General features: G+C 35.0%; 1 protein-coding gene, 1 long non-coding RNA gene and 2 other non-coding genes across 4 annotated transcripts; all 4 read left to right on the top strand.

The window, feature by feature from the left end:
- Nucleotides 1–2,145: 2,145 nt before the first annotated feature.
- LOC149989401 (uncharacterized) lies at nt 2,146–2,788 on the top strand. The gene is made up of 2 exons (XR_016502631.1): nt 2,146–2,474; nt 2,569–2,788. It is a non-coding gene; the product is annotated as an uncharacterized LOC149989401 (long non-coding RNA).
- On the top strand, nt 2,489–7,398 carry LOC112281575 (uncharacterized). The gene is made up of 5 exons (XM_073533582.2): nt 2,489–2,622; nt 3,039–3,191; nt 3,766–4,192; nt 4,483–5,278; nt 5,572–7,398. The coding sequence occupies exons 2-5, from the start codon at nt 3,142–3,144 to the stop codon at nt 6,804–6,806; spliced, it is 2,508 nt and encodes an 835-aa protein (XP_073389683.1). The 5' UTR covers nt 2,489–2,622; nt 3,039–3,141; the 3' UTR covers nt 6,807–7,398.
- A 2,914-nt stretch (nt 7,399–10,312) lies between these two features.
- On the top strand, nt 10,313–10,402 carry LOC112281964 (small nucleolar RNA Z159/U59). Its single transcript, XR_002969726.1, has one exon. It is a non-coding gene; the product is annotated as a small nucleolar RNA Z159/U59 (small nucleolar RNA).
- Nucleotides 10,403–10,600: 198 nt separating this feature from the next.
- Nucleotides 10,601–10,690, top strand: LOC112281968 (small nucleolar RNA Z159/U59). The gene has a single exon (XR_002969730.1). It is a non-coding gene; the product is annotated as a small nucleolar RNA Z159/U59 (small nucleolar RNA).
- The last annotated feature ends 14,110 nt before the right edge of the window (nt 10,691–24,800 follow it).

Genomic DNA, 24,800 nt, shown 5'->3' with positions numbered 1-24,800 from the left:
TTGAAGTATTTTATATTGGTTGTATTATTGTTATGGATGTGTTAGTGATAAATTGAATTAGTTTTGATAATCTAAGGTCTTTTAGTAAGAATCAAAAGGATACTTCTATGTAATCAATTTATAAGTTAATTAATAGTAGTAAAGTAGAATAAATCATGTATTAGAGTAGATTCATTTAACTTGCAATTGGGAGATTATAAGAATTATCGAATACTAGTTAAACAATAATCAAGAAATATTAGAATTATTAAACAATTGAATTATTGTGAACTGGAAAAGACTTACAACTATTGGAGATTTATTTTAGTTCATCCTTTGAATTAGCCATAAGGTCAAGGGCTAAGAGACAATGCCAAAGAAATAATGAATCTATTAATGAATATCTACATGATAAATAAGAGTATAAAGTATATGCTATGAAATATCTTTGAGGTAGGTGAGATGCCAAAAAAATATTAGGTTGATAAAATACTTATATATCTTTGTAGTAGATGAAATGTCAAATCATATATTAGATATATCCTTTAATAAATGTAAAAGTAAAGGGACGAAAATTGTCCATTAGAACATCAACAACCACTTATAAGTAAAGAATGTTGGAAGTAAAAGTTATTTTTTTTTACACTTCTCTTTGTGTGTAACCTTATTGATGTTGAGTATTAAAATTTCTAATTTCTCTTTCGTCAAATTAAAGAATAATATTTTTAATTCAAATAGTGATAAACTTCCAAATATTGAAGCAAATTTTGTAATTATAAAATCATATGGACAAAAATAATCATATTATATTACAAAGTAAATAAACACATGAATCAAATTAGATAATGCACACTAAAATTTGAAAGAAAAAAAAAAGAAGAAAAAAAAAATCAATCTTTTTTAATATATTTTATTTTATATTATAAATGATATTTCTAACAAATATATCTATTGTATAAATGAAAATACAATATTAAATGGCATGAAAAATCAAACCTTATATATATATATATATATATATATATATATATGAATTAATGCTATAAAATTTTGTCATGTATTATATATATTTTTTAATTTAATAAATTTTAAATTCTTATTTCATATGCATTTTAAAGTGTATATATGTTTTTTCTTGTTGCACACATGAATGTAATTCTTTTAACTTTAAAAGAAAATATTCTACACTAATAAAAACATATATAGTATCCTTTTATACTTTTGTAAGTTAACCAAAATTCAGTATTTTTTAGCCCCTAATATAATGATCCAATCATTTTAAAGATATGTTTTTAGTGCATTTTTAAATTTTTGTGATCACACAACTTTAAGTATTGTATATTTAGATTCTATAATAAAAAAATAAAAATATGTGTTTACAAAGATTAAAATATTTTATAAACAAAAAAAATAAAATATGTGTAATTAAGAGAGATATCAAATTAAATAATTGTGCAGATGTACAAAAACTGTTCTCTTTATAAAATAAAATATGTTGAGGTTTTTGTTGTCTTTCCTTTGACATGCTTAGTTCTATTGCTTGAGTTTGTCAAGCCACATTCTAACAAGAAATGGTGTTGCAAATAAATATCTTTATAATACAGTTTGTCTTCACGAGTAGGTCTCAACCAAATATTTGACAAAGAAGTACTTCAAACGGATTTAAATATATTAACAACACTGCTTCCAGATTGTTTTCAACAAAGAATTGAAGCATAACTTTGTGGGTTTACATTCTCCGACATTTATTGATTTCAATCCTTCCTTCCAAGAATCGAAACTGTCCTCATGCAACTCTCCTTGAACTCATTGCATAATCCAGATGAAGCATGCTAGCAAAATATTTCCGAGTTGTTTGACGGTTCACAATAAACTCGCACCTGTTTGATGATTTGGTTGAAGTGGGTTTGCATAGTAACTTCAACTACAAGGACAGCCAGTTGAAATTTCATGACCTGGTTGATGGTTTCTGGGTTGTGCAAATTAGGGTTTCGGCAGTAGAATTGCGGAGTCACACTTGTGACACGCAGAGGGATTCCACCATCAGCAGATGTTTGCGAAGAAGCTCGGTGTTGTGTGAGCCATCGATAAGAAGAAGACAAGACCCATGGAATGAAGTCTCCGTCGTCATTGTGGATGGCCCCATTCCACCAGCGCAATGGATCTCTTGGATGTAAATGAGTGGAGGGAACAGTGCTTTAGTGATCTGGCTGCTCTTTTTCCGTCGTCGACGGGACGGGTGCCGGTGTCGTGAGTTCCGCTAATCGCAATTCGCCACTAGATCCCTTTCAGAGGCTGCATGGAAGCGGTTGGCTGCCTGGCTGGAGGATGGCCATCCCTCTGTTGCCCCTCACGTTATCAACCTGCTTACGTGCAGCAGGCTGTTGATGTGTACTGCCATCTTGGCCAGTTCCGAAGTTTTTCTGTGTTCCTGGGCTCAGGATTGATTCCCAACGATTCCGCTATTAAGAATTTTGCGAGACCCCATGTCCTTTGTAAGTGTGACCTCTGGTTGCGACCAGTTGCTCTAGAGATTTTTCTGTGCCACTCGAGTCTTATTGAATTCGACAAATTGGATTTTTCTTGTAGGTCGGAGCACGTACGTTATTGTTATGATAATGAACTGCGCACTACTTACTTGGTGTAAGCATATATGGTTGCTGTTCTGAGTATGTTTGTTTCCAGTACTTAGAATGACCTTGGAAAGTGACGTTTGAAAAGGGTCTATACAATTCTAGGTGTTGGTTGTAATTGGGTTTTAGTCAAGAGCCCTGCGCCTCATTTTCTGGACTCCTTGGAAACGCTACAGACTGCGTGTTTGAGAATACTGCTAGGGGTCTTCTTTCATTACTGTCTTTAGAGCCATTACATATTTAGGGTTTAGTGTTCGGAGATTACAGAATTGAGGTTGCTTTTCTACAGGAATTTGCGTTAATAATGATACAAAGCGCTTCAATTTCATCTCATTTGCCTTTTTCTTTTTAGGTGAAGTTGTAGTTTAGTTTAGTGCTCCAAAAAACATTCACGGGGTCCTGATAAATATATTCATTTGGCTGCAGAGCTCTTCCATATAGAGATTATTGTCGCATCACTTTCTGTGTTTGTAACATCAGCGATACAAATTGGGAGGTGTCGAAATTGAGGCGTGTGACCTTTGTGCCCATGATTTTAGGTTCAGCAGCTCCTTGGAATGCACAAGGGGTTATTTACAGGTGTATACTATGCTTATTGGGTACTGAATGACCTTAGTGTGTACAATTAGTGTTACCTTTTTGGTATGTTTATCAAAAGACAACAGGATTTTCTATCTTTTACGTGACCGCCATGAAAGTCAGGATAGCGTGGGTTAAGTTTTTAAGAGCTGACAAATCAAGCATCTGCATTAAGTGGATTTACTAGCCTTATCATGATCAGTTTGTGACTCGGGATGTTTCAGACCATGTATTCTTCTAGCACCCTTGCAAGTTGTCGCAGTTCTCTTTGTCGTGATTCGTTTTGTGATCTAAGAAGGTTAGGAAAAGAGTCTTTACCATGTTCTAGTTTGGCGCAGTCTGGGTCCGACTTAGATTTCTTGTCGAAATCTTCGATTTCAAAAGTACAACAGTGGCGTCCTCGATGCACGCAAAGCTTCAAGAATGGAGTTGATTACGTCGTGCAGGCGTCAATACGAGGGGACAGCCATCATTTGCCTGACAGAGGAGGTGTTAATTCTTGTAGTCAGTTAGGCGGTGGATGTTGCGTGAAAAATAAGAATGCTAAGAAGTCAAAGCGTGTTGTTATTTCTAGGGTTGGCAGTGTTGTGAGAAACTTGAAACAGGACGATGATATCAAGAGAGAAGGAAATTACAGCAATCTACTGTCATGCGAGGATGCACGCAGTGAGGAAGTGAATGGAGACTCTTTGGCTTATGATGGTCAATCCAGTGTATCTGCTGTAAATGCAGATTCTGATCCATCTTCTCATCCTTGTCTCAAAGATCGTGACATTAAGGAATATGCGGATACTCTAAATGCTAAAGATGAGAGCATTAAAGGTATTTATATTCAGGACATGCCAGTTGCTGGCCGTAGCGATAATAAAACCAGCTTGGATTCTTGTCTAGATTCCGAGGATCGGGGTTGGAGGGATGCTGTAGTACAAGGGATTGGGCATCTCAATGGCGCACTGCAATCACCGCCTGAAGTTGGGAAGGGTGATGAAGCTCCTTTGGAGGTTAGCTTGCAGCTTTCTCCTTGTGATGTACTTTTTTCATAATTTTAGTTTTTTTATGATATTATTCATGGTGAATTGTATAGTATTATATGATATAGTCCAGGTGAATCATATTATATTATTCTCATTTTTTGGTTGTCAAGCTTGGCACCGAAATATCTGGTTCGCTTTTCCAGACAGTTCTCGCCTCTTGATGGTAGCCTTTAAGTGTATCGCAATAACGAATTTTAAATTTCTAGAATTATCTTAAATTGGTGTATTTGAATACTAAGGTGGTCTCTGCTGTATAGTCTGACAGAACTACGAGACGGGAAATGGATAAGAAGGATGACTTTGTAGATGATGATGTTGTAAACATAACACGGATCCCCGTCCCAAGGCAGACCTACATTGCTGTATCCAAAGTGGAGCTAGTCTCTAGTCTCGTAACTTTGTTTCCCTCATCCAAAGATGTCTCGATGCTTCTCGAAATTTTTGCATGCTTGGAGTCCGTCATCCATGCGGAGCATAAGAGCGTACTTGAAGAGCTCCGCATGGACTATCGGCTTGCTCATTCAGACGTTGCCGACAAGAAGCCTTCGACGTCAGAACTAGATTCAAGTAACGTTGATAGGCAGGGAACACATTTCTTAGAGTGGGACCCCAAGGAATGGTGGAGAAGGATATCAGAGAAAGTCACGGGTTCACAGAAGAATATAAGTGAAGTCGATGGCGTACTTGGAGCAGTTGACAGCTCTAATGAGAACGGTCGGCCAACGTCAGAGAGCAGTGACAGCCTCGTACAAGAAGTTATCGAAACTCAGCGAGAGAAAGCAACAGTTAGATTTCAGCGCCACTTTATGCGGGTGCTTCGGAGTGCACAGTTTAAAGGCCTATCTGTGAACGATCTGAAACTTACTGCAGCTCTTAACTCGGACTATCTCCTCACTTTACCTATCGACGTTGATTGGAATTCCGCTTCATCTGCGGATGCTCTCCTTTTCCGCAGAGGTTATGCCACAGAGCGTCAACAGGGTTTTCTTTTTGGTGCGAAATTAGATTATATCCAGTCAGTTATTCTCTCCAATATCTTCAATGGCTTGACAGGTGTGTTATTTTTCCATCTTACCCATCTATGAACCATCAATGGATGTCTGTACGAATATCACTAATTTACAGCATGCTTACTCGTCTGAAGACTAGCATTTACAAACATCAAATTTTTCGTGAACTTATTTGCATTGAGCCGAGTCTCCTGCTTGTGTACCAACAAGCATAACGTTTATTATGGCTTTCTATTCTATCACATATATGGAATGCTAAAAATGAATAATTTTTGCCTAATTTTTATGCAGTCCCTGTTCAACCATTTCTGACGATTTTGAACTCTTATACCTTAGGTCCGTTATTTATAGCTGGCCGTTGGTGCATAGAGAAATGGGAATCGCTAGAAAAGGATGAAGAAGGACGGGCGTTAACAGAGCGTATCGAGCGATGGCTAGAAGAGCCACTCCAACGAGCAGCCAACTTCAAAGCAACCCGTAGTTCAAGTGACGATGAAAGCTCAGATTCAGATGTTGAGGAAGGGCTTGAAATATGGAAAGCTGCAAGACAAGCTGTTCCTCGCTACGAGGCAGTGCTCTCATCAGCTGGATCAAGGGGTCTCTTACTTCGGCGTATTCTTGTTCGGATGGGCATTCTACCCCCTGCCAGTCCAAGAATTCCAGATGCACTTTATCAGTTGGACCAATCTACACTGGAGCCATATATGAGGCCCAAGATGCTAGCAAGGGTTTCAATGCGGGACATATGGCGTCCAGCATCGAAAGAAGTATGTGGGAACAACCCTTGGAAACAAATTCGAGCTGCATTCTCAGTCTTTTTCTCCCGTTCCACACTGCAAGAACCGGCTTATCAAGAGTTGGTACTTCTTTACAATAAGTCGAAGAGCGAGCAAGAGGATGATGATGGGTGGCCTAGCCTGCAACTTCACACCTACAGAAAGATCCCAGTTCCGGATCTCAAGGTTGTATTTCCTAACAAGAAGCTCTCTTTCCGGTTGATTGACACTGTCAGGCTGGATTTGGCCTCGATTGCTGGACTCGTGGCATTTCTTGTGAGTCATAAGTTTGACGACCTTTTAAGCTCCCCGTCAGCCTTTATACTGGACCTGATTGCAAGTGTATCCTTGATCATATATGTCACTCGAGTTACTCTGGGATACAAGCAAACGGCAGACCGATATCAACTACTCGTAAACAAAGCACTGTACGAGAAGACATTAGCTAGCGGTTTTGGTGTTGTGCACTTTCTACTAGACGCCTCTGAGGACCAATTGTTCAAGGGTGCAATCCTTGTTTATACCCTGCTGCTTCTTGAGGGGAGATCGCAAAGTATGTCCAACCGGGAAATCGCCAAACTATGTGAACGATATTTGTACAATAACTTTAAGGAGCAAGTGGAAATGCCTATGCACGAAATCATGGGCATCCTCGTCCGCCTGGGTCTCGTTGAAGAAGACTCTACCGACTCTTGCACTTACGTCTCAGCGCTTCCAGATGGCAAGGCCGTTGCTGCGTTAAAACAGCAGTGGCTTTCCCTTATATCAAAGCAGTCAATTTGGAGTGTACGCTAACGAATCTGGTGCTCATCTCTTAGTCGGCTGTAATATCATCCCATCGGTAACCTTCTAATGTTACAGTGTAATAGACCATCACCAATGTGCCGCTTATTCTTTTGTCATATCATGTTTACATGTCTCACCCTTTTTTAGTTTAGTGACCATTGTAGATATTGAACTAGAAAGCTGTTCATGCCTGGAGACTAACGCTGAAAATTATGTTCACAATCTGTTTTTTACAGTTCCTGTTATTCTTGGCAATGCCGCTCTCCTGCATGTGGTGGTTTCTGCAGATTTTATGCACCCGGATGGCGCTAGCTGGTGAGATAAAAGATATTTCTGTTGAATGCAACACCTTTGATGGAGTCCTTCCGTTTCAGTCCTCAACCAACCCTTTGGTTTACTTGAACGTTTTCTTTAGTGCTAGGATCTTTCACTTAATTTTAAACCCCTTACGAGATGCTCACATTTGTGCATAGACCCTAACTTTCCAATGACGTAGAAATCTTTTTAGAAGGAAGTGCATTGATGGCCTCTTGATGTACAAGAGCTTTCCTTTTGATGTCACAAACAAAGATGACGTTGGTAAGTGGTTGAAGAAGATGAAGTTGAGTCTGATTGCATGCATGTAAACAAAGAAAATGTCTTCATGAAAATTGTTTCTCAACACTCAATCTGAAAGTAATGAAGAACCATTTTAAAACCCTCGCTAAATTACAAAGCAGAATGATTACATGTCAAAATAGAGAACAATCGTTTAATTTTGGTTTAATTTAATTTAGCTCATCAAATAGATTATATCTTTGTTCTAGCATCACGTACAAGAGATAAACTTTATGATTAGGACCATAGCCTATTTGTGCCGACCTATAATTCATTGATAACTAAAAGGTTATTGTGGATGTAATAAAATTTTGAATCTAATCATGCAATATAGTGTAAAATGGCTATTAAAGTAATGTCCTCAAACTAAAATCTAAACAAATAAATCCACTATTCAAGGAATAACACCAACATCTCTTCAATCTACACTCAAAAGTTGCTTACATTTTAAATAACACATTAACATTATATCATAAATAATTGCAATGAAAACTCTATACTTGTAAAAAACTTATACAATAGTGGGTTTCAAATTCGGCCTTCCTAAGTTATATTTTACTCATGATGCATGCTCAAAGTATCTTGTAATAATTTGAAATATCACTTGATTCTTCACCAAATCACCCACGTTGTAAGGTGGATCATTTTGAAATTAATATATCAAAAGAGGGGTGGGTCAAATGTGAAAAACCATGTTGTTTGCCTTAGCTCTCTCCTCTTGGACTCCATACCAGGGAGGTAATCAAGTATGAACTAAAAATATAATGTGTTGAATCCCAATTATTAATTTCGCAAAAGCGCCATGTTTAAAACCCTCTAATAGTATGTTGATGACTTGGTAACACCTACACAACCTCTGCCAAAAACTATGTACCTCCACTATTGCACTACACACATACAAATAATAAATAAAACTTAAATTAAAGTAAATGTACAAATAAAATACATTCAACTTGGTATATGAAAATTGATTGCAACATTCAGCACAAAAGAATTCCTTCTGCCGTTAATCCATTCAATTATCTTCAGCAATTGAATTAATGCAATACATGGTGGCTTGACAGTATCAGTATCATCGATGAAATAGAACAATCTTAAAATGAACATATCACCGACATATCTTTACTCAAATACACCAATTGGACTCATGCATAATTAGCATTAATACAAACAACAAAAACGTCAAAAATTTAAAGAGTTCACAACACTAACTCTAAAACAAGCTAGAATTGGATATTCATTTGTTCATTTATGGATTTACAAATTTAAAGTATCTCCATTCAAACGTCAGCAGCTATGTTCAACTTTTTCACATTCACAACTCCCAGCTGCAGTAGACTCGAAAAGTAACATCTCCACAGTCATCAGGGAAGTAAAGCAAAGAAGCCCTTTCACTACTAATAAAAGTAAAAAATCATGCTAGATCACCTCGAAAAATACTTAACTAAAATCACTAACATATGTGGCAATAAACAAAATCCATCCACAGGCCAACGAGCCTGCAACAAAGAATGCACGAATATGGCGAAACAATGAGCGTACTTCAAAAAACAAACGATGAGATGCCCCCGAAAAGCAATCATCCATCGAGCATCCAACATCTGAAAACCTTCATCCACAAAACCAAGTTACAATTACATCGCAGATGCGGGTGCCAATCGTGAGCCCTAATTGAATTTGTGGGTGGTCAGGTCAGCGGCGGCCGCCGTGGCCTTCGCTGGCCAGGGGGTGATCCCTCACTCCAAGGATTTATACTGCCATCCCTATTGTTTACAGTGTGTGTTCTCTTCTTCCTCTTTGATCGGGAGCTGTGCAGGTTGAGTCCCCATGAGGAGTTGTAGATTTGGGTCGTTTCTCAGACTGGTCACGTGCCTTAAACAAGTTTTTAGGTTTGTCGCTGTACAGCAATTGCGCTTCTGTGGAGCCGACCTCGATAACGTCGTGCTTAGGGTCGTTCTGTGATGGCTAACCCTATCGACCTTCGATAAGCCTTGGTTGGAGTCATGGTGGGATAGTTCCCATTGCGTGGTTGTGTATGGATGTGGTTTTAGGGTTTTTGAGGAGTTCCTCTGCTAGGATGAGGAATAACATATATGTCTGGACTTCTAAGTGCAGCAAAGGCTGTCTGTGCCGAAACAATGTTCATTATCTCTGAGCCTGGTTTTGTAGGTTTGTGTTTCTGGATCGTCACGCGAATGAACTGGCCGCACTCTTTACCAGCGCCCAAGCGGGATGGACTCGTACTCTCTTGGAGAGTTAGATTTCTGAAGACACTTCTGGCGTTAAATAAGAATGCTAGATCGTAGCAGAGGTGGATCTTACCAACCTGAGGCTTCCTGTAACCTCGGAGTCAAATGTTCCTACTCACAGTTCGTTGACAAGTCTATACGTTCAGGATTATTCGAGTAGAGTGCGTTGATTATCAGTGCTACAGGCTTTGTGACGATGAAAAGCAGACGGGCGGACTGAAATGATGCCATGTTGATTGTCTGTCATCGACCGATTTCGGTTTCTGAAAGCTACACAAGAAGTCCGAGCGGAGCGGGGTTCTGAAACGTGCCTGTGATGATTGTAAACTTATTCTACACTCCGAAAGCGTACGTGTGGAAGCAAAATACACCTCTGACAATCTGATGCACCGTCTCATGCTCCTCAATTGTCTAGATTATCGGTTAACGTCAGTGAATAATGACGAGAACACCTTTGCTTCATCACTTTGGCTGATGTTTCATGATGTTAAACAAGCTGCGTTCTTTCTGAATTCATGTGATTTATGTAGAGGTCTGGTTATCTGGGACGCCGCCTTCGTGTGATGATATACAAACGCAAATATCTTAGGACACCTTCTTACATGGCCTAGCCGTGGATGAGAGTGAATGTTATCTGACGAACGTGGTCTTAGCACAGTATGGGAGTGTCTTTCTAAGGATGAGCATACAAATACTTTCGTTCTACTTATTTGCTTTACGCAATGAGGAAATCTACTTGGAGACCTGAACTGAAGAAAGGTATCCATGTAACTTTGTCACATGCATGTATCCTGGATCCTTACCACTCAATTTATGACACGAGTTCAGTGTTGTCTATCGCCAAATATCGCATGGTGATATACAAACCCAGATATTTTAGGACACCCTCTTAGACGGCATCGCCGTGGATGAGAGTGAATGTTATCTGACGATTTTGGTTGCAGAGGAATGGGGCATCGTTCTAATGATGATCAAACAAATACTTTCGTTCTACCTATTTGCTATATGCAATGAGGAAAAACATTTGGAGACCTGAACTGAAGAATGATGCCGTACCCCCAAACTCCACAAGAGCGAACAGTCTCATGATAGGCTGTGACAGAAGCTGTGTTTGAAACACCTGGAAGACGTCGCTTGAAATGCAGCATATTGAGCCTTCCAAAGCATTTGGCGTCCGCCACTGGAGAAGATATGAGACGCCCAAAGATGAGGCAGTACACTGGAACGGATCCCCGCAAGGCATTCGGCTAAAATTTCACTAATGAGGATTTGGATTTGTATCTGAGGCAATCGAACATAATACGTCAACTGCGGTGTGCGGTGTGCGTTGTCGTAACCGGTGACATCCTCAGAGAAGTTAACAACAGAAGAGAAGGACAAAGCTACAAATTGAAAACCATTCGATCTACACGCATCATCATGCATGCTCAGAGTAAATTCCCACAAGGGTCTTAGCCATTTGAGACCCAAAGTCGACGCTGAACAAGGCAATTCGATTACAGTGCCAAAGAGTTGGCACTGGTTTCGTGACGCAATGTTCTCCAGCCAAGCACCGACAACGCAAATATCAGAGTGGCGAAGAGTAACGGCACGTAAATGATGAGCTAAAGTGATCAACATCGTTACCCCACATTCTGCAGATATAAACATTGAGTACACCCTCGACATGTGTTGAGGATTTTAATAGCTCATACGCACTTTGAAATAAGTAAATCTGTAACACACACTTGCGATGGCAACTCTAAAACACTTATCAGTAGGGCATTGAGAATTTGGAATTTTTGGGAAATACCCTAATACCTCTGGAGTGAGCCTGGCAACAGTAAGCTTGGAGAATATTTCAATTTTACGTCGCATCGAATGTAGTCTGCACGGTTGGGGATGTGCCTCAATGATTGTGGTTCTAAACGATTGTACGACTCGTGTATACCTGTTGCTTTCACAAAGTTTAAGGGGATGCAGACGACTCGTCACTCGTTTTGACGAAAGTTTAAGGAGGTCTACTCTACTCGAGTCCAAGTTAGGCGTGGCGCGTGACCCACGAGTGAAGTAGACAGAGGCCTTCGTCACAGCGTGCGGCTCATTCTTCGAGTTGCCCGGCCGGTTAGAAGTGGATCTTACTAGGCATAAGTTCAAGCGGACAGTGAATGTCAAGTTATTTACAATTCGTTTTCAAGTTGACAACTTTTGGTACTACTGAAGTATGCCAATGCATGGACAGAGTGTAACGTATCGATAGAGTATAGCGTGCTTCTTGATGCTGGGGAAAAGCAGTACTTTTGGTTGTATGAACTTCAACAATACTTTCGTCACTCATTTTGATGGTATGCATGTTTTGACATTTATAATCAACCGTGACATTGTGTTTGTCATTATCACTGACATGTTCTTCTATGTTGATGACAAAGAATCCACTTTGACTTGTGATTACGCTCTTAGTATCTTCAAGCTCTTCCAAGATGGAATTGTCAGTAGCAATCTCCAGTGAAAGTGAGACCGAAATTGAAAAGTGGAGAATGTGAAGATAAAATATTTCTGTTCGTTCCGTTTTGTGACCAACTACGTCTTCTGTGAATGGCATCTTGTCCTGTGAAAGTTATCAAAATTGTATTGCACCTGAGCTGCTTCATCCTCAAAGTTGTTTGTGTGACGAGCATACAGATGGCCTTCGAGTTGTGCACAAGATGGAAGTTTTTGCTTGCTCCCTTTCGCTCAAAGCAGGGCATCTTGTATTATGTCTTACGAGTTTGATTGAGTATCAAGCGAAGATGTAGAACCTCCACCTTCTCGCTATTTTATTCTTCAATTGCAAGACAATTAACATCATCATTGTTGATGATTTGATGCTCTCCGACGTTGTTGCTGCAAAGTACAAGATACAACTTGTTGTTATTACATGGATGGCGAGCAGATGATGACAGGGCAACTCTTTGACGTTGCGATGAGGATGGTCGATGGATTTGTTGATTGTGGTGTGTTCTCCATCAACTTGACGTTGTTACTAGACAAGCTCCTAGAGTTGTATGATGAGCAATTTGTGAGAACCTTGACGGGCCTCTTGTCTTACCTTTGCTGCTAGTTCAATCGCATCGGGATGATGGGTTGCACATATCTTCAGTTAATGGACACGCACAGATTGTCCATGAAGAAACTCTCCATCTCTCCACGACAAGGGTGCAACGTCATCTGCGAGTATCTTGGCTAGAAGAAGCCATCATATCTTCCTCCTGCTTGCTGGGTGGTACTTCTCACATTTCACGATGTTGGAAAAGTGATCACTACTGTCGTGATGCACTTGCAAGGACTCAGCACTGTCCTCAATTAAAGGAAGCGCATCTTGAAGGCTTGGTTGAGTTGCTCGTATTGCTTTGTAAAGTGCAAGGTCTGTACACTGTCGGAAGTCTTGCGAGATTGACAGGGCCCTCAAAAAATGTAGTCACTAAGCAAGTAGAAGCGATCAAAAGACAATGCTTTCATGAATAAATCTGCCAACTGAGCCGTGGCATTGACATATTGGATGTTGATATCATCTAATTATTTATCCTCACGTTTGAAATGATAAACTACGTCGATGTGCTTTGTTTGATGGTGGAATTTAGGGTTGTGAATAAGCCAAATTGCACTTTAATTATCGAAGAGGATGCATGTAGCTTGACTCTGTTTGTAATGCAAGTTTGTAATGAGCTAGTAGTGCCAAATGATATCATTCGTAGTAGATTCTGCTGCCACATATTCGGATTCGTTAGGAGAGATAAAAACACAATTCTACTTTCTACCAAACCAGTAAACAAGTGTTGCATTGAGCATGAACAGCATATCTATGCGACACTTCCAATCTGTGACATCTGCAACATAGTCCGCATGTCCATATCCTTCGAGCAACATCGTCTTGGTTGTGCTGTTGAAATAAAATGTGAGGTGAAAAGTGCCCGCGAGATAGTGAAAAATTTGCGCTATAACTTGGTAGTGATGGCGTTGTGGACTTGCTTAGAACTGTGCGACAATACTGACCGTATAGCTAATATCAGGACGGCTGAGGGTCTGTGCGTTTAAGAGACACCTCACAGTAGTGGAGTAGAAAAATTGTGGTCGAAGGGACTCCTTGTCACCATCGTGCTTAGTGTTGGGGTCGCTAGGTACACTCACTGGAGTACACTCATTGAAATCAAAGCGGCTCAATATCCATTGGAGGTAAATCGCTTGATGGATGAAAATGTGTCCGTTGGCTTGAAGGCGAAGAATATGAAGCTCAACGTAGGGGTCAGCATTTAAGCGAGTAATACCAAAGTGTTGTTCCATGTGGTGCACGAGGTCCTCCAATTGGACTATTAAAGAGCAAGTGGGCCGAGCCGTTGTCTATGAAGAGAGTCACGATGAGCTGCGGCTCTGACATTGAAATGTAGATGTAAGGATCTACTTTTATTGCTTCATAATCGAATTTCATGAGAAATTTGTGAAATGTCTGATTTCAGATCTGCTTAGACTATTTTATGCCACATAGGCTCTTGAGTAGGAGACATACCTTTTGAGGATTGTTTTGGCTTATGATTTTAAATCTATGCAATTGTTGCATGTATATCTCTGTGTCATGTAAACCATGCAAGAACATTATTTGTATATCAAATTGAATGATTAGCATGCATTGCTGAATAATGACTGCAAGTACCACATTGATTGACTGAGACTTTATCACAAGGCTCAACATTTGGTGGTAGTCAATCCAAACTATTGTGTGTATTCCTTAGCAATAAGTAGTGTCTTGAACTTTGCAACAAACTCATCAAAGTGTGTCTTAATTCTATAAATCTACTTGCAATGTATTGGTTTTTGATTTGGAGATAGAAAAAGAGGCCACCAAGTTTCATTTTTCAAAAGTATTTTTTGTTTTGTCTCTATGACTTTCCTTCATTTGGCCACTTTGGAACTTACAAGTGTTTCTTCATAAGTACTAAGATCATTTGGAATGAATTAGATTGAGGCAAGATTGGGAACTACATAGTCTCACAAATATATTAATATAGTGTGAATGTGAAAAAGGTGTGTTGACAAGAGTGTTGGAACAACATGTGATGGACTGTTTTTGGTAGTTGAGCTTCAAGCTGGTGAATATGTTGGAGACTATCATAGACATATATATTTATTTCAAAAATTATCTATATGATTAGGTTGAAGTAGGTAAAAGTAGATTAATTTCATAATATCATGTAGAAAAGCTTCTTGAAAGCTTCATAGATGCAGTTTTGATTTTATACATGTTTGTAGTTAATTGATAGGTTAAAAACTTCGTCAACAAGTTAACCACATGTTACACGTATTGATAGCTTGTAGAATAAACTAATTATGTGGCATACCTATAGAAAACTTGCTTTATAAGTTAAGATATATCTTGCAAAGTTAACACATATTGGAGGTCCTATAGAACATCACAACCTAATTCTTTGTTAGATAATATGTATAGAGATAAGAGTGAAGCCTTTTTCATTCTTATTAACATCTTTTTAGTTCTTAGTCTTGTTTCAAGACTTTCTATTCTTCTTGTCTTTGACAATAGCCATTCTAATTTAATATTTTATTATCTTTGAGTGATCATCTAGTCTTTTTGAGTGACACAAGAGTATCTTGATTTTTTAGTTCTTTAAAATTCATGTCCTTGATAGAGATTTGCTAATTGAATCATTTATACTTTATTCCTCAAAAATTTATAATTTATCTATTATTAAATTCTTAATCACTTTAAAAACTTCAAGCATTGCAGCTTCATTTAATCTAATGATAGGAGATAAATCTTGCTTATCTAACTATAATTCAATCAAAGATTATTTAATTAAGAAAAACTGTAAGAATTCTAAGGAGGTGCTTTGTTGACGAAGTGATAGCTTGTCGAAGATTATATTGCAGCTTATTATCATCTTTTATTGTTGCAAATTCCAAAACCAATATGCTTTAGTAGTAGTGCAGTATCTAACAAAAATGGTCTTTACTTTAGATTTAATTTGCTCCTTGTTTCTTTCAAAATGTATATGTATGGAATGCATCTAAAAATACATAAGTGCAACACAATTGATACTTGTCTAGCATAGAATTTGTATAGAGTTTTTTAGCTCCTAATATGAAAAGATATTTGATTTAGGAGGTAAGCAGAGGTTTGGATTGTTTTTTCTTAAAAGTTTAGAGTCAAATTTTTTGTATGTAGCATTTTTTGCATATACTCTATTAATAAGAAAAATTTCCTTTCAGCACTACTTTTTATTCTAAAGTGTTAGAACTTATAAAGTTGTGTTGGATGCTCAAATCAACTAAAAATTATATAAATTCTTGGTTAAAATATTCACCTCTTTGATTGCTACAAAGCTTCTGGATTTAATTTCCTGTTTGTTAGGATATAGGTGCATAGAGATCTTTAAATTTTTAAAATTCATCCAACTTCTTAAGAAATCATCTTTAAAGAAGACAAAATAATAGGCTGTATCTAGTAAAACCTTGCTCATTAGTCTCTATATATTACTATGAAAAAATTCACTTGATTTCTTAGCCTTCAATAAAGATTGCTACTTTAGAAATGACTTCTTAGCATTTTTTTCTATTGCACAATTCTTACATAGAATGTCCAATATTGCATGTTTTTGCAAGTTTAATCTGTGGAAAATATTATATATGTATATATGCACAATCATGATATTATGCACATATCCAAATCTTTCATGCTACAAGATTAGCCTTTCTATTTGTGCTTCAATTTGTTCTTCTTTTTTGGATTCTATCAATACTTCTTGTATTTTTTCTTGATTTTTATTTTCAAGTAAATCAATAAAATCCTTTATACAAGTTTTTGCTTAAGTAAATGATAGCCATTAGTGTCTTAAGGATGTCATGTTTTGATAGTAAGAAAGAGATGTAGTAATCACTTTCATGCTTGTAGAAGTTATAACCGTTTTGAGAGACACTTGTGTGTTGACTTATCATGTTGTAGATTCCATCATACTTGTTGAAGATTTTATCACATGTGTTGGATTTGAATTTCTCTCATCACATCTGCTATGTGTATCTTGTATTATAGCCATATAGATTTGGTCGGCTTGACATTCAACCTTGATTTTAAACTTGTATATTTTTTTAATCCAAATTCCTATTAAAATATATTTTTTGTTTCTTAAAACTTATAAGGTAGCATGTATAGTAAATGTATGTAGTAATGAATCTTTTGTTTGCTGCTTGCCATACAAAGAAAATATTCATATATAATTCTAAGATATAAAAGATAAGGTGGATGTGATGTGGTTTCTATATATTGTCAAGTTTACATTATATGTTAATGTGGCTCATGTCTTGCATCTAAATTCATCTATAGTTAGCAATCGTCATTGGCCATTGCCTTTGAAATATAAAATTTAACAAGATAAACTAGTTTAAATGATCTATTATATAAGCTATTATGCCTTTGATTATATACAAAACATCAAAGTTGTTGGCAAGCTCATTAACATGTACCATAAATACCATGCTATCATCTTCATTAAATTCTTAAATAATGGCAATGTTTGCATTAGACTTCTTTATGCTATAATTTTTTATCTTTTAAAATGATCTATCTTTACTATTTTTAAGTCATTTTCACTCTCAATACCTCCTCTTTCTTCATTTTAGCACTTGATTTTCTTCATAAACTCATCAATTCTAACAAATTGTCTCTTTCTTTCTTCAATAGAAAAGGTCTTTAATTTGGATTTGAAACTTGATCTTGGCTTTGGTTGGTGAATTAAATTTTTTCTACATCTTTGTTTATGCCTTCTTAAATCTTATTTTGTCTTTTTTCTTTTAGCAAATGAAATACAAAAGATTTTATTATTTATTTGTTTTTTGGACATTATCTTATGTTGAGAAGAGATGATAGAAGTGTTGTCGTAGAATACTTAGGATTTTCTAGATCATGCCTTGATCCAAATAGATCCTCCCAAATTTTGGAATTAGTGTACAAGTTGCTCAATAGAACAGATGTGGTCAACTTCTTCAATATCCAACTTTATCTGCATGTCAAAGAACTATTGTTGTAATAATTGCATATTTTAAGTTGAATTTGTTTATGAATTATACATAGCCATCACGTTATTTAACTAGAAGCGTGACAATTTATTAATTAATGCATGATTTTTTTTTTATCAATAGTAAAAATTAAAAAAATTAATATATTGTATCTTTATTAGCTTATTCTTCTTTATTAATGAAGGATTGTTACAAGGTCATTCCATTCACTATTTTCAACAATTTCTTTATACAAAATAAGATATTCATTTAAAATTTCCAAACTATAAAGTTGTCCCTTTTGAATTTTTCAATATGCATAACATCAATGCTAGCTATGTCATATTTAAGAAAGGACTCCAAAATAAGGGATGGTAGGCTAGCGGTAGACTAGTTGTAAGCAAATCTACTTAAGATTATTTTTTGGGCTAGAGCAAGTTTTGTGTTGCAAACTTCTTCCATTCTATTAAATGTTTGTTAGCTTATTTGACTTTGAGGGTCATTTTTCAACATTTCTAATCTTCTTGTCTTTGATAATAGCCATTTTAATTTAATATTATACCATCTTAGAATGATTATTTAATCTTTTTTGAATAGCATAAGAATAAATTGATCTTTTATTCTTTAAGATTTATGTCTTTGATAATTTGACAACATTGCTAATTCATTGTTCTTGTTTTGATTTACAAGTAAGTGGATTACTCTATTTATACTATTGTATTTTGAAGATTATGGAATATCTACCTTTAAATTAATTTTGATTTTTTTAATATTGATTTTTTCTTTGAAGAGAGTAGACTATTTGGCTTTATAGAAATTTTCATTTGATATTAGATATTGTTGATTATCCTCTTTTAATTTGATTTTATTTATTTTTTATTTATCTGTAAAAGAAAAAATTATAGATGCTATAATAAGCACAAATAAAAATAGATTTATAACTATTATAGAACTTCAGGAGCTTATTTATATTTTTAGGGTAAAAATCTTACGTAATTTCAACATAAACCATAGAAGTACAATTCCTATGCCCATGGAAGAAATTAATGATAAAGTTCAAAGTCTACGCAAAAAAATTATGAAATTGAGAAAAATAAGTAGATCAAGTTAATAACTGAATCCATGAAGTCTTACTATTACAAATATATAGAAAGCAATAATAAGTATTTTGGAGAAGTGTAATAGAATAAGACCAAAATTTTAAAGATTTTTATAAAAAATGAAGCTCTATTTAAATTTGTATTTTTTTAATATCTTAATGGATTTTTATAAATTGAATTTATATATAAATTTTTATTTGGAAGTATTCTTTTTTGATTTGTATTTATGATGGAAAAAGATTCATAACTATTTTATGATTTGAATTCATTCTTAAATATTTTTATAATAATATTTAGAAAAAATTATCAAAAAAAGATAGTTGAGCCTAAGCTAGTATCTTTACAACAAGGATTACGTTTAGCTACCATATATGCTAATGAATTTCAAAACCTTGCTTCTAGTATGGATTGGAATGATAAAGCTCTTATCAATCAATTTTAATATAAATTAAAGAATAATATCAAGGATTTATTGTTGATAATGATAAGAGCAAATTCATTGGAATAATTTATTGCTTAAGCCATTGTATGCAATAATTGACTTTTTAAAAATTACCAAAAATAAAGATTTGGTTGTAGAGGTATAAATCAAGTCATAAAAATATCTTCTAAGTTTTTAGAAACTTATTCCTGTAGAGTAAAGCCTATGCAAATTGATACTATATATTTCAAACTTCTTAATAAGTAAGAAAAGATTTGACAATATTAAAAAGATTTATAGCTAAAGAAGTATAATCCTTAAATAGATTGAATTTCTTATAATCTTGATTTTTTCCATAGTTTAATCCAAGATTCTAGTAGTCAAGTAGAAATATATAAGTCCAATACAACCAAACTCTTATTCATAGATGCAAGAGCTTTTATGCATGCTATAATAGAAATGACGCTTTTTGCTATATACACCATAACAATTTTTGACGGAAAAAAGATAAGAAGTGGTATTTAAATTAAGTACCAAGATTATTAAGACTTTTTTTAGAAAAAAAATACAAATATTTTTTTAGAGCATTGTCTATATGATTGTTCAATTCATTTTTAAGAAAGAATTCAACTACCATTTGGACCAATCTTAAAACATGACAAAATTCTCTTTAAGATTTAAAATCCTTTCTATCTGCAACAAAAAAAATCTCATCATAATGTAAGAGAATAAAATAGAACAAACTAAAAAAATACAAATCAAACTTTACTGAGAAAAAAGAATTGAAGCCATACTTAACCAAATACTCAAATAGCCTTGGCTAATTCTATTTATACTTTATCCAATCATTCTATTTTTTTTTAGAATGTCACTACTAGTAGATTCCATCAAAATAACCACTCTTTGTAGAAGATTTTGGAGGTGGATCCCATGTAGATAATTGCCTTAAATCCTTTTAGAATATTTGATGGTAGATCTCACGTGGACCACCAACCTATAATGACTTAAAAAAATATTTTAATGTTGACATATTTTGGAAAGAATGGTGTATTAAAGATGAATTAAAGTGAATAATGACACATAGTTTGTATAGCAAATAAAGTACTCCTTTACACCTACTAAATAAGCTCAGATTGAAAAGAATCTATTAGATAATTGTGAAGCTATGACCAATCTAATTTGGAGTAGTTTTGAAACAATTTTTTGAGTGTGGTGTCTAATTTTTGGATTCTATCAATTACTCAACATTCTATTACCATCAAATTTACTATGATAATATTATTATTAATCTAATGATATTATTAATATTTACTAGCAGCTATAAAATCACTATCCTTAATCACAATTCTTTGCATGGATATATTCCAAATTATCACATTCTAGGACCTTCTAGAATCTTCTATTAATTTTTAGAACCTTCTAGATATTTATCGAATCTTCTATAATCTTTTAGAAAGTTCCATAGACTTTCAAATACTTTTTTAGACTTCTAAAAATATCCATAGAAAATACCATAGACTTCTATAACCTTGATTATAGTATAAATAGGAGTCTTTGGAACCACTTTTGCTATCAATCTCATTCTTTGTCTTTAATCTTGATATATTTCTTTATTAGATTCTTAAGTCCTTATCAATTCTTTAAACAACTATGAAACCTATTTTTTGCTCTTTCTAAGACAACATCACTTCTATTCTTCTTCAATCTCAAAAATCTTATAGCAAAATTGCTTCTGAATTTAGCTACAATAAAACTATTATTTTTAGGCTAATAAAAAATATTATTATTGATAAAAAATCTTAAATTAGATAGATCAATGAAATTCACTATAATAGGTGAAAGGACAATTATTTACTAAATCAATATTGAAAAGATTGAAAATATTATTGAAATTATTAAAAAATTTAAGAATATTATTAGTAATCATATATCAATTTAAACCATTCAAAATGTTTTCAAGAAATGGAATATGAAAGTGGCAGTGAAGAAAAAAAAGCCACTACAATCTACTTGCTATTGGGACCAACGCTTGAATTTTGCTCTAAAATACAAAGAATGGACTGTGGAGGATTGAAAGAGGATTATTTGGTCAGATGAGACAAAAATCAACAGATTTGGATCAAATGGTAGAAAGTATATATAAAAAAAGAAAAAAAATTGGTGCTTGCTTGACAAGAAGATCTAATAAATAATTAAGCATGGAAATGGAAATATAATAGTATGAGATGGAATGGCATTAAGAGGATGTCAGAAGTTGAGGGAAAGATAGATGCCAAGAAATTTGTGGAAATTCTTGAAAAATATTTGCTCCTTAGTATTAAAAAATTTGGCATTTATGAGAAAGATGTGATTTTTCAATAAGATAATGACTCCAAGCATAACTTAAAGTTATCACATTCAAAAAAATATTTATATAATTTTATCACTATAGCTCTAATTTTAGAAACTTCTATAAATTTTTTAAAAATAGTTCAAACTATCTATCTTTGTATATTAATAATATAAATGCCATGTTATAATTAATTCTCTTCTACTAATGCAAAACATCCTTGTTTTGCTTCCAATGATATCTCCATATTGTCTCTTGATAATATGTGAGTTTCTATACAAGTATTCACATTGCGTCGTAGATGAGATAAACTTTTTAGAAGACTTTGTCCTATAGTTGTAGACATCTATTGTCATGTTGAAGGTAGTGATGTTCTACAATGCTGTCTACTTCATATTCTTGTTCGTCATCAATCTCAATAAGAATAGTGATGGTGGTTGGTATCAATCTGAGAAGCACTTTAGTTTAATATGAACCTCTTAAGTTTCAAAACATGGAAGATTAGATGGATCCAAATATGTGGCAAAAGCTTGAAGTAATATGTAATATTAGAAATCACTATAAAAATGCAGAAAGGTCGAAGCTACTAAGGTGTCAACTTACGAACTTAGATTGATATAGCATATAAAAAGTTGGCATTAAAGAGTAAGACCTGATTATCTTTCCAAAAGGTCTTGTATTATTAGTGGTTATTTGCATTTCGCTATGTTGATTTTATATGATAAAAAGGTGGTGTCATACCTCCTACAAGGCTTTTGTAAGTCATTGTATAAACTCCTCTATTGTCAAATTATTGGTATCAATAAGTTAATAGTGAGTTTTTAGCATAATTGACATGCTTTTTTTTTTCTATCTGTTTGAAAATGGAAGACCATGGACATGTCAAGTTGTGTATCCAATAGGTTGAATAAAGACTGCCAAAAATTCCTCGTGAAGTATAAATCTTGATATAAGATAATGACATGACATAAACTATAGTGATGAAAGACTATGTTGAAGAAGATCTATATAAATATTGAAGTATCAATATCAAAGTACTTTGTAGCCAAATAAAGTTGCTTTGAAAGTTGGTCCATAAAGACAACAACTGTAATGTGATTCTGAGGCATCTGCAATAAATACATCTTGAGATTCATGGTCACTTGTTCTCATTGTATTGTACGTAATGAAATTGGCTACAGTAGCTTAGGAGATGCTACATTACGTAAAGTATATTAAGACAGTCAAAGACATGGTTTTTGACAGGTTTACAACAACATTGAATTAGTTGTAATAGCCAAAGAGAAATGACTATCTCATAGTCAATGCAATACTTTCTATAGATGTAGCTTATAAATTGTAAGGATTTTATTATAGACTAAGATATCATCAATGAAGACAATTATCCAAAAGTTTCCAAAATAGTTTATTTATATGTCTTATGAAGGAGGATAGAACATTGATAAGGCCAAAGGGTAAAATAAGCCATTCAAAATGATTGTAGCATGTATAAAAGGTCATTTTTTTATATCTTTTTTTACAATAGGTATCTATTGATAGCCACTACAAAGGTCCAATTTTCTAAAGATGATTACACTTTGAAGTTGGTCAAGAAGATGATCTATACATGGAAGTGGATATATATTCTTGATAGTCTACTTATTGAAGCCTCAATAATCAATGCAAAGCTAAAATCTACCATAATTTTTGGATATAAAGAACATAAGATCTTTCCATAGTGACGTACTTTTTCAAATGAGGCTCTTCTCTAAGAATTCATTTAATATCTTTTATAGCTCTTCAACTTTATTTGGAGTTAGGTGATAAATTGGTTGACTTATTGATTTGATATTGAGTAATAGATCTATTTGGAAGGAGGCACCTTAATCAGATGGCATGCCAATTAGATAAGTTGATTGAAAAGACATTTTGATATTCACGTATGAGTTATTTTATTTTTTTTGCTCTTTTGGCAAACTCTTTATTGAAACATAGAAAGCAAACTCCACACAAGCAAGTTAGGACCAGCAAGGTTGCACTTCACAAATAGAATGTGGTATGAGATGATTCTTCCCATGCCAACCCTTTTCTTATATACTAGTACCAAGGTACCATGTGTTACAACCCATATGGGATATCTCTTAGGACCAGCCCTCTCCTTGTATTCTAAGGCACTATAGACCAGCAACTAACCTTGTAGGATATCCCTCATTACTCATATACTCTATTGACCATTAGCAACAACTCAATGAGTTCTTTCCTTCAACACTCCCACTTTCCTATTGGTCAATTAGCTATCAATCCTAATGCCTTACTCAATATGTTGTGTCTCTCTTTCACCAAGGCTTTTGTTAGCAAATCAGCCAACATGTCTTTGGTTTCACAATACATCATATCAATAACTCCCATCTCTATCTTCTCTCTTATAAAGTGGTGTTGAATATCAATGTGCTTGGTTCTTGCATGATGCTTTGGATTCTTTGCAAAAGCCAAACATCCTTGATTGTCACATCTCAATGGAGTGGCTTCCAATTGCACAAGTCCAATGTCTTCCAACAACAACCTCAACCAAATTGCCTCCATTGCTCCATGACTTGCTGCCATATACTCCGCCTCCATTGTGGACCTTGCAATGGTTGGTTGTCTCTTACAATTCCAAGATATGGCTCCCATTCCAACAAAGAATACATAGCCCGTTGTTGATCTTCTATCATTTGTATCTCCAGCCCAATCCGCATCACAATATCCATGTAATGCAATGTTATTTCCTCCAAGACATAGTTTATGGTTCAAAGAGCCTTTCAAGTACCTCATGATTCTTTTGATGGTTGCCCAATGCATAGGACCTGGTTTTGCCATGTGTTGACTTACAACACTTACTGCAAATGCAAGATCCATCCTTGTACCCACCATTGCATACATGAGTGAGCCTACTGCTGCCTTGTATGGTATGCCTTGCATTTGATGCTCCACTTCAGCATATTCCTCATCCGTGAGCTTCATCAACTTCAAGTTGGCTTCCAAAGGAGTTCCAATGGGCTTGCAATCTTGCATATTGAATCGTTTCAATACTTCTTCAATGTACTTGCTTTGACTCAATGTGATGGTCTTTGATACTCTATTCCTTGTAAATTCCACACCCAAACAATAATGAAGCTCTCCCAAATCACTCATTTCAAACTCTTTCTCCAATTTCTTCTTCAACCAATCTAATTTTACCATGGTGTTGCTTAAGATGATTAAATCATCTACATAGAGGATCACAACCAGTAAGAAGTCCTTGGCTTGCAACACATACAAAGAATGGTC

This window comes from Physcomitrium patens, chromosome 4 (genome assembly GCF_059467195.1).
Source record: "Physcomitrium patens ecotype Gransden chromosome 4, ASM5946719v1, whole genome shotgun sequence".
Classification (NCBI taxonomy): domain Eukaryota; kingdom Viridiplantae; phylum Streptophyta; class Bryopsida; order Funariales; family Funariaceae; genus Physcomitrium; species Physcomitrium patens.
Note: the sequence above shows the minus strand (reverse complement) of the source record. Positions and strands in the feature narration are given on the sequence as shown.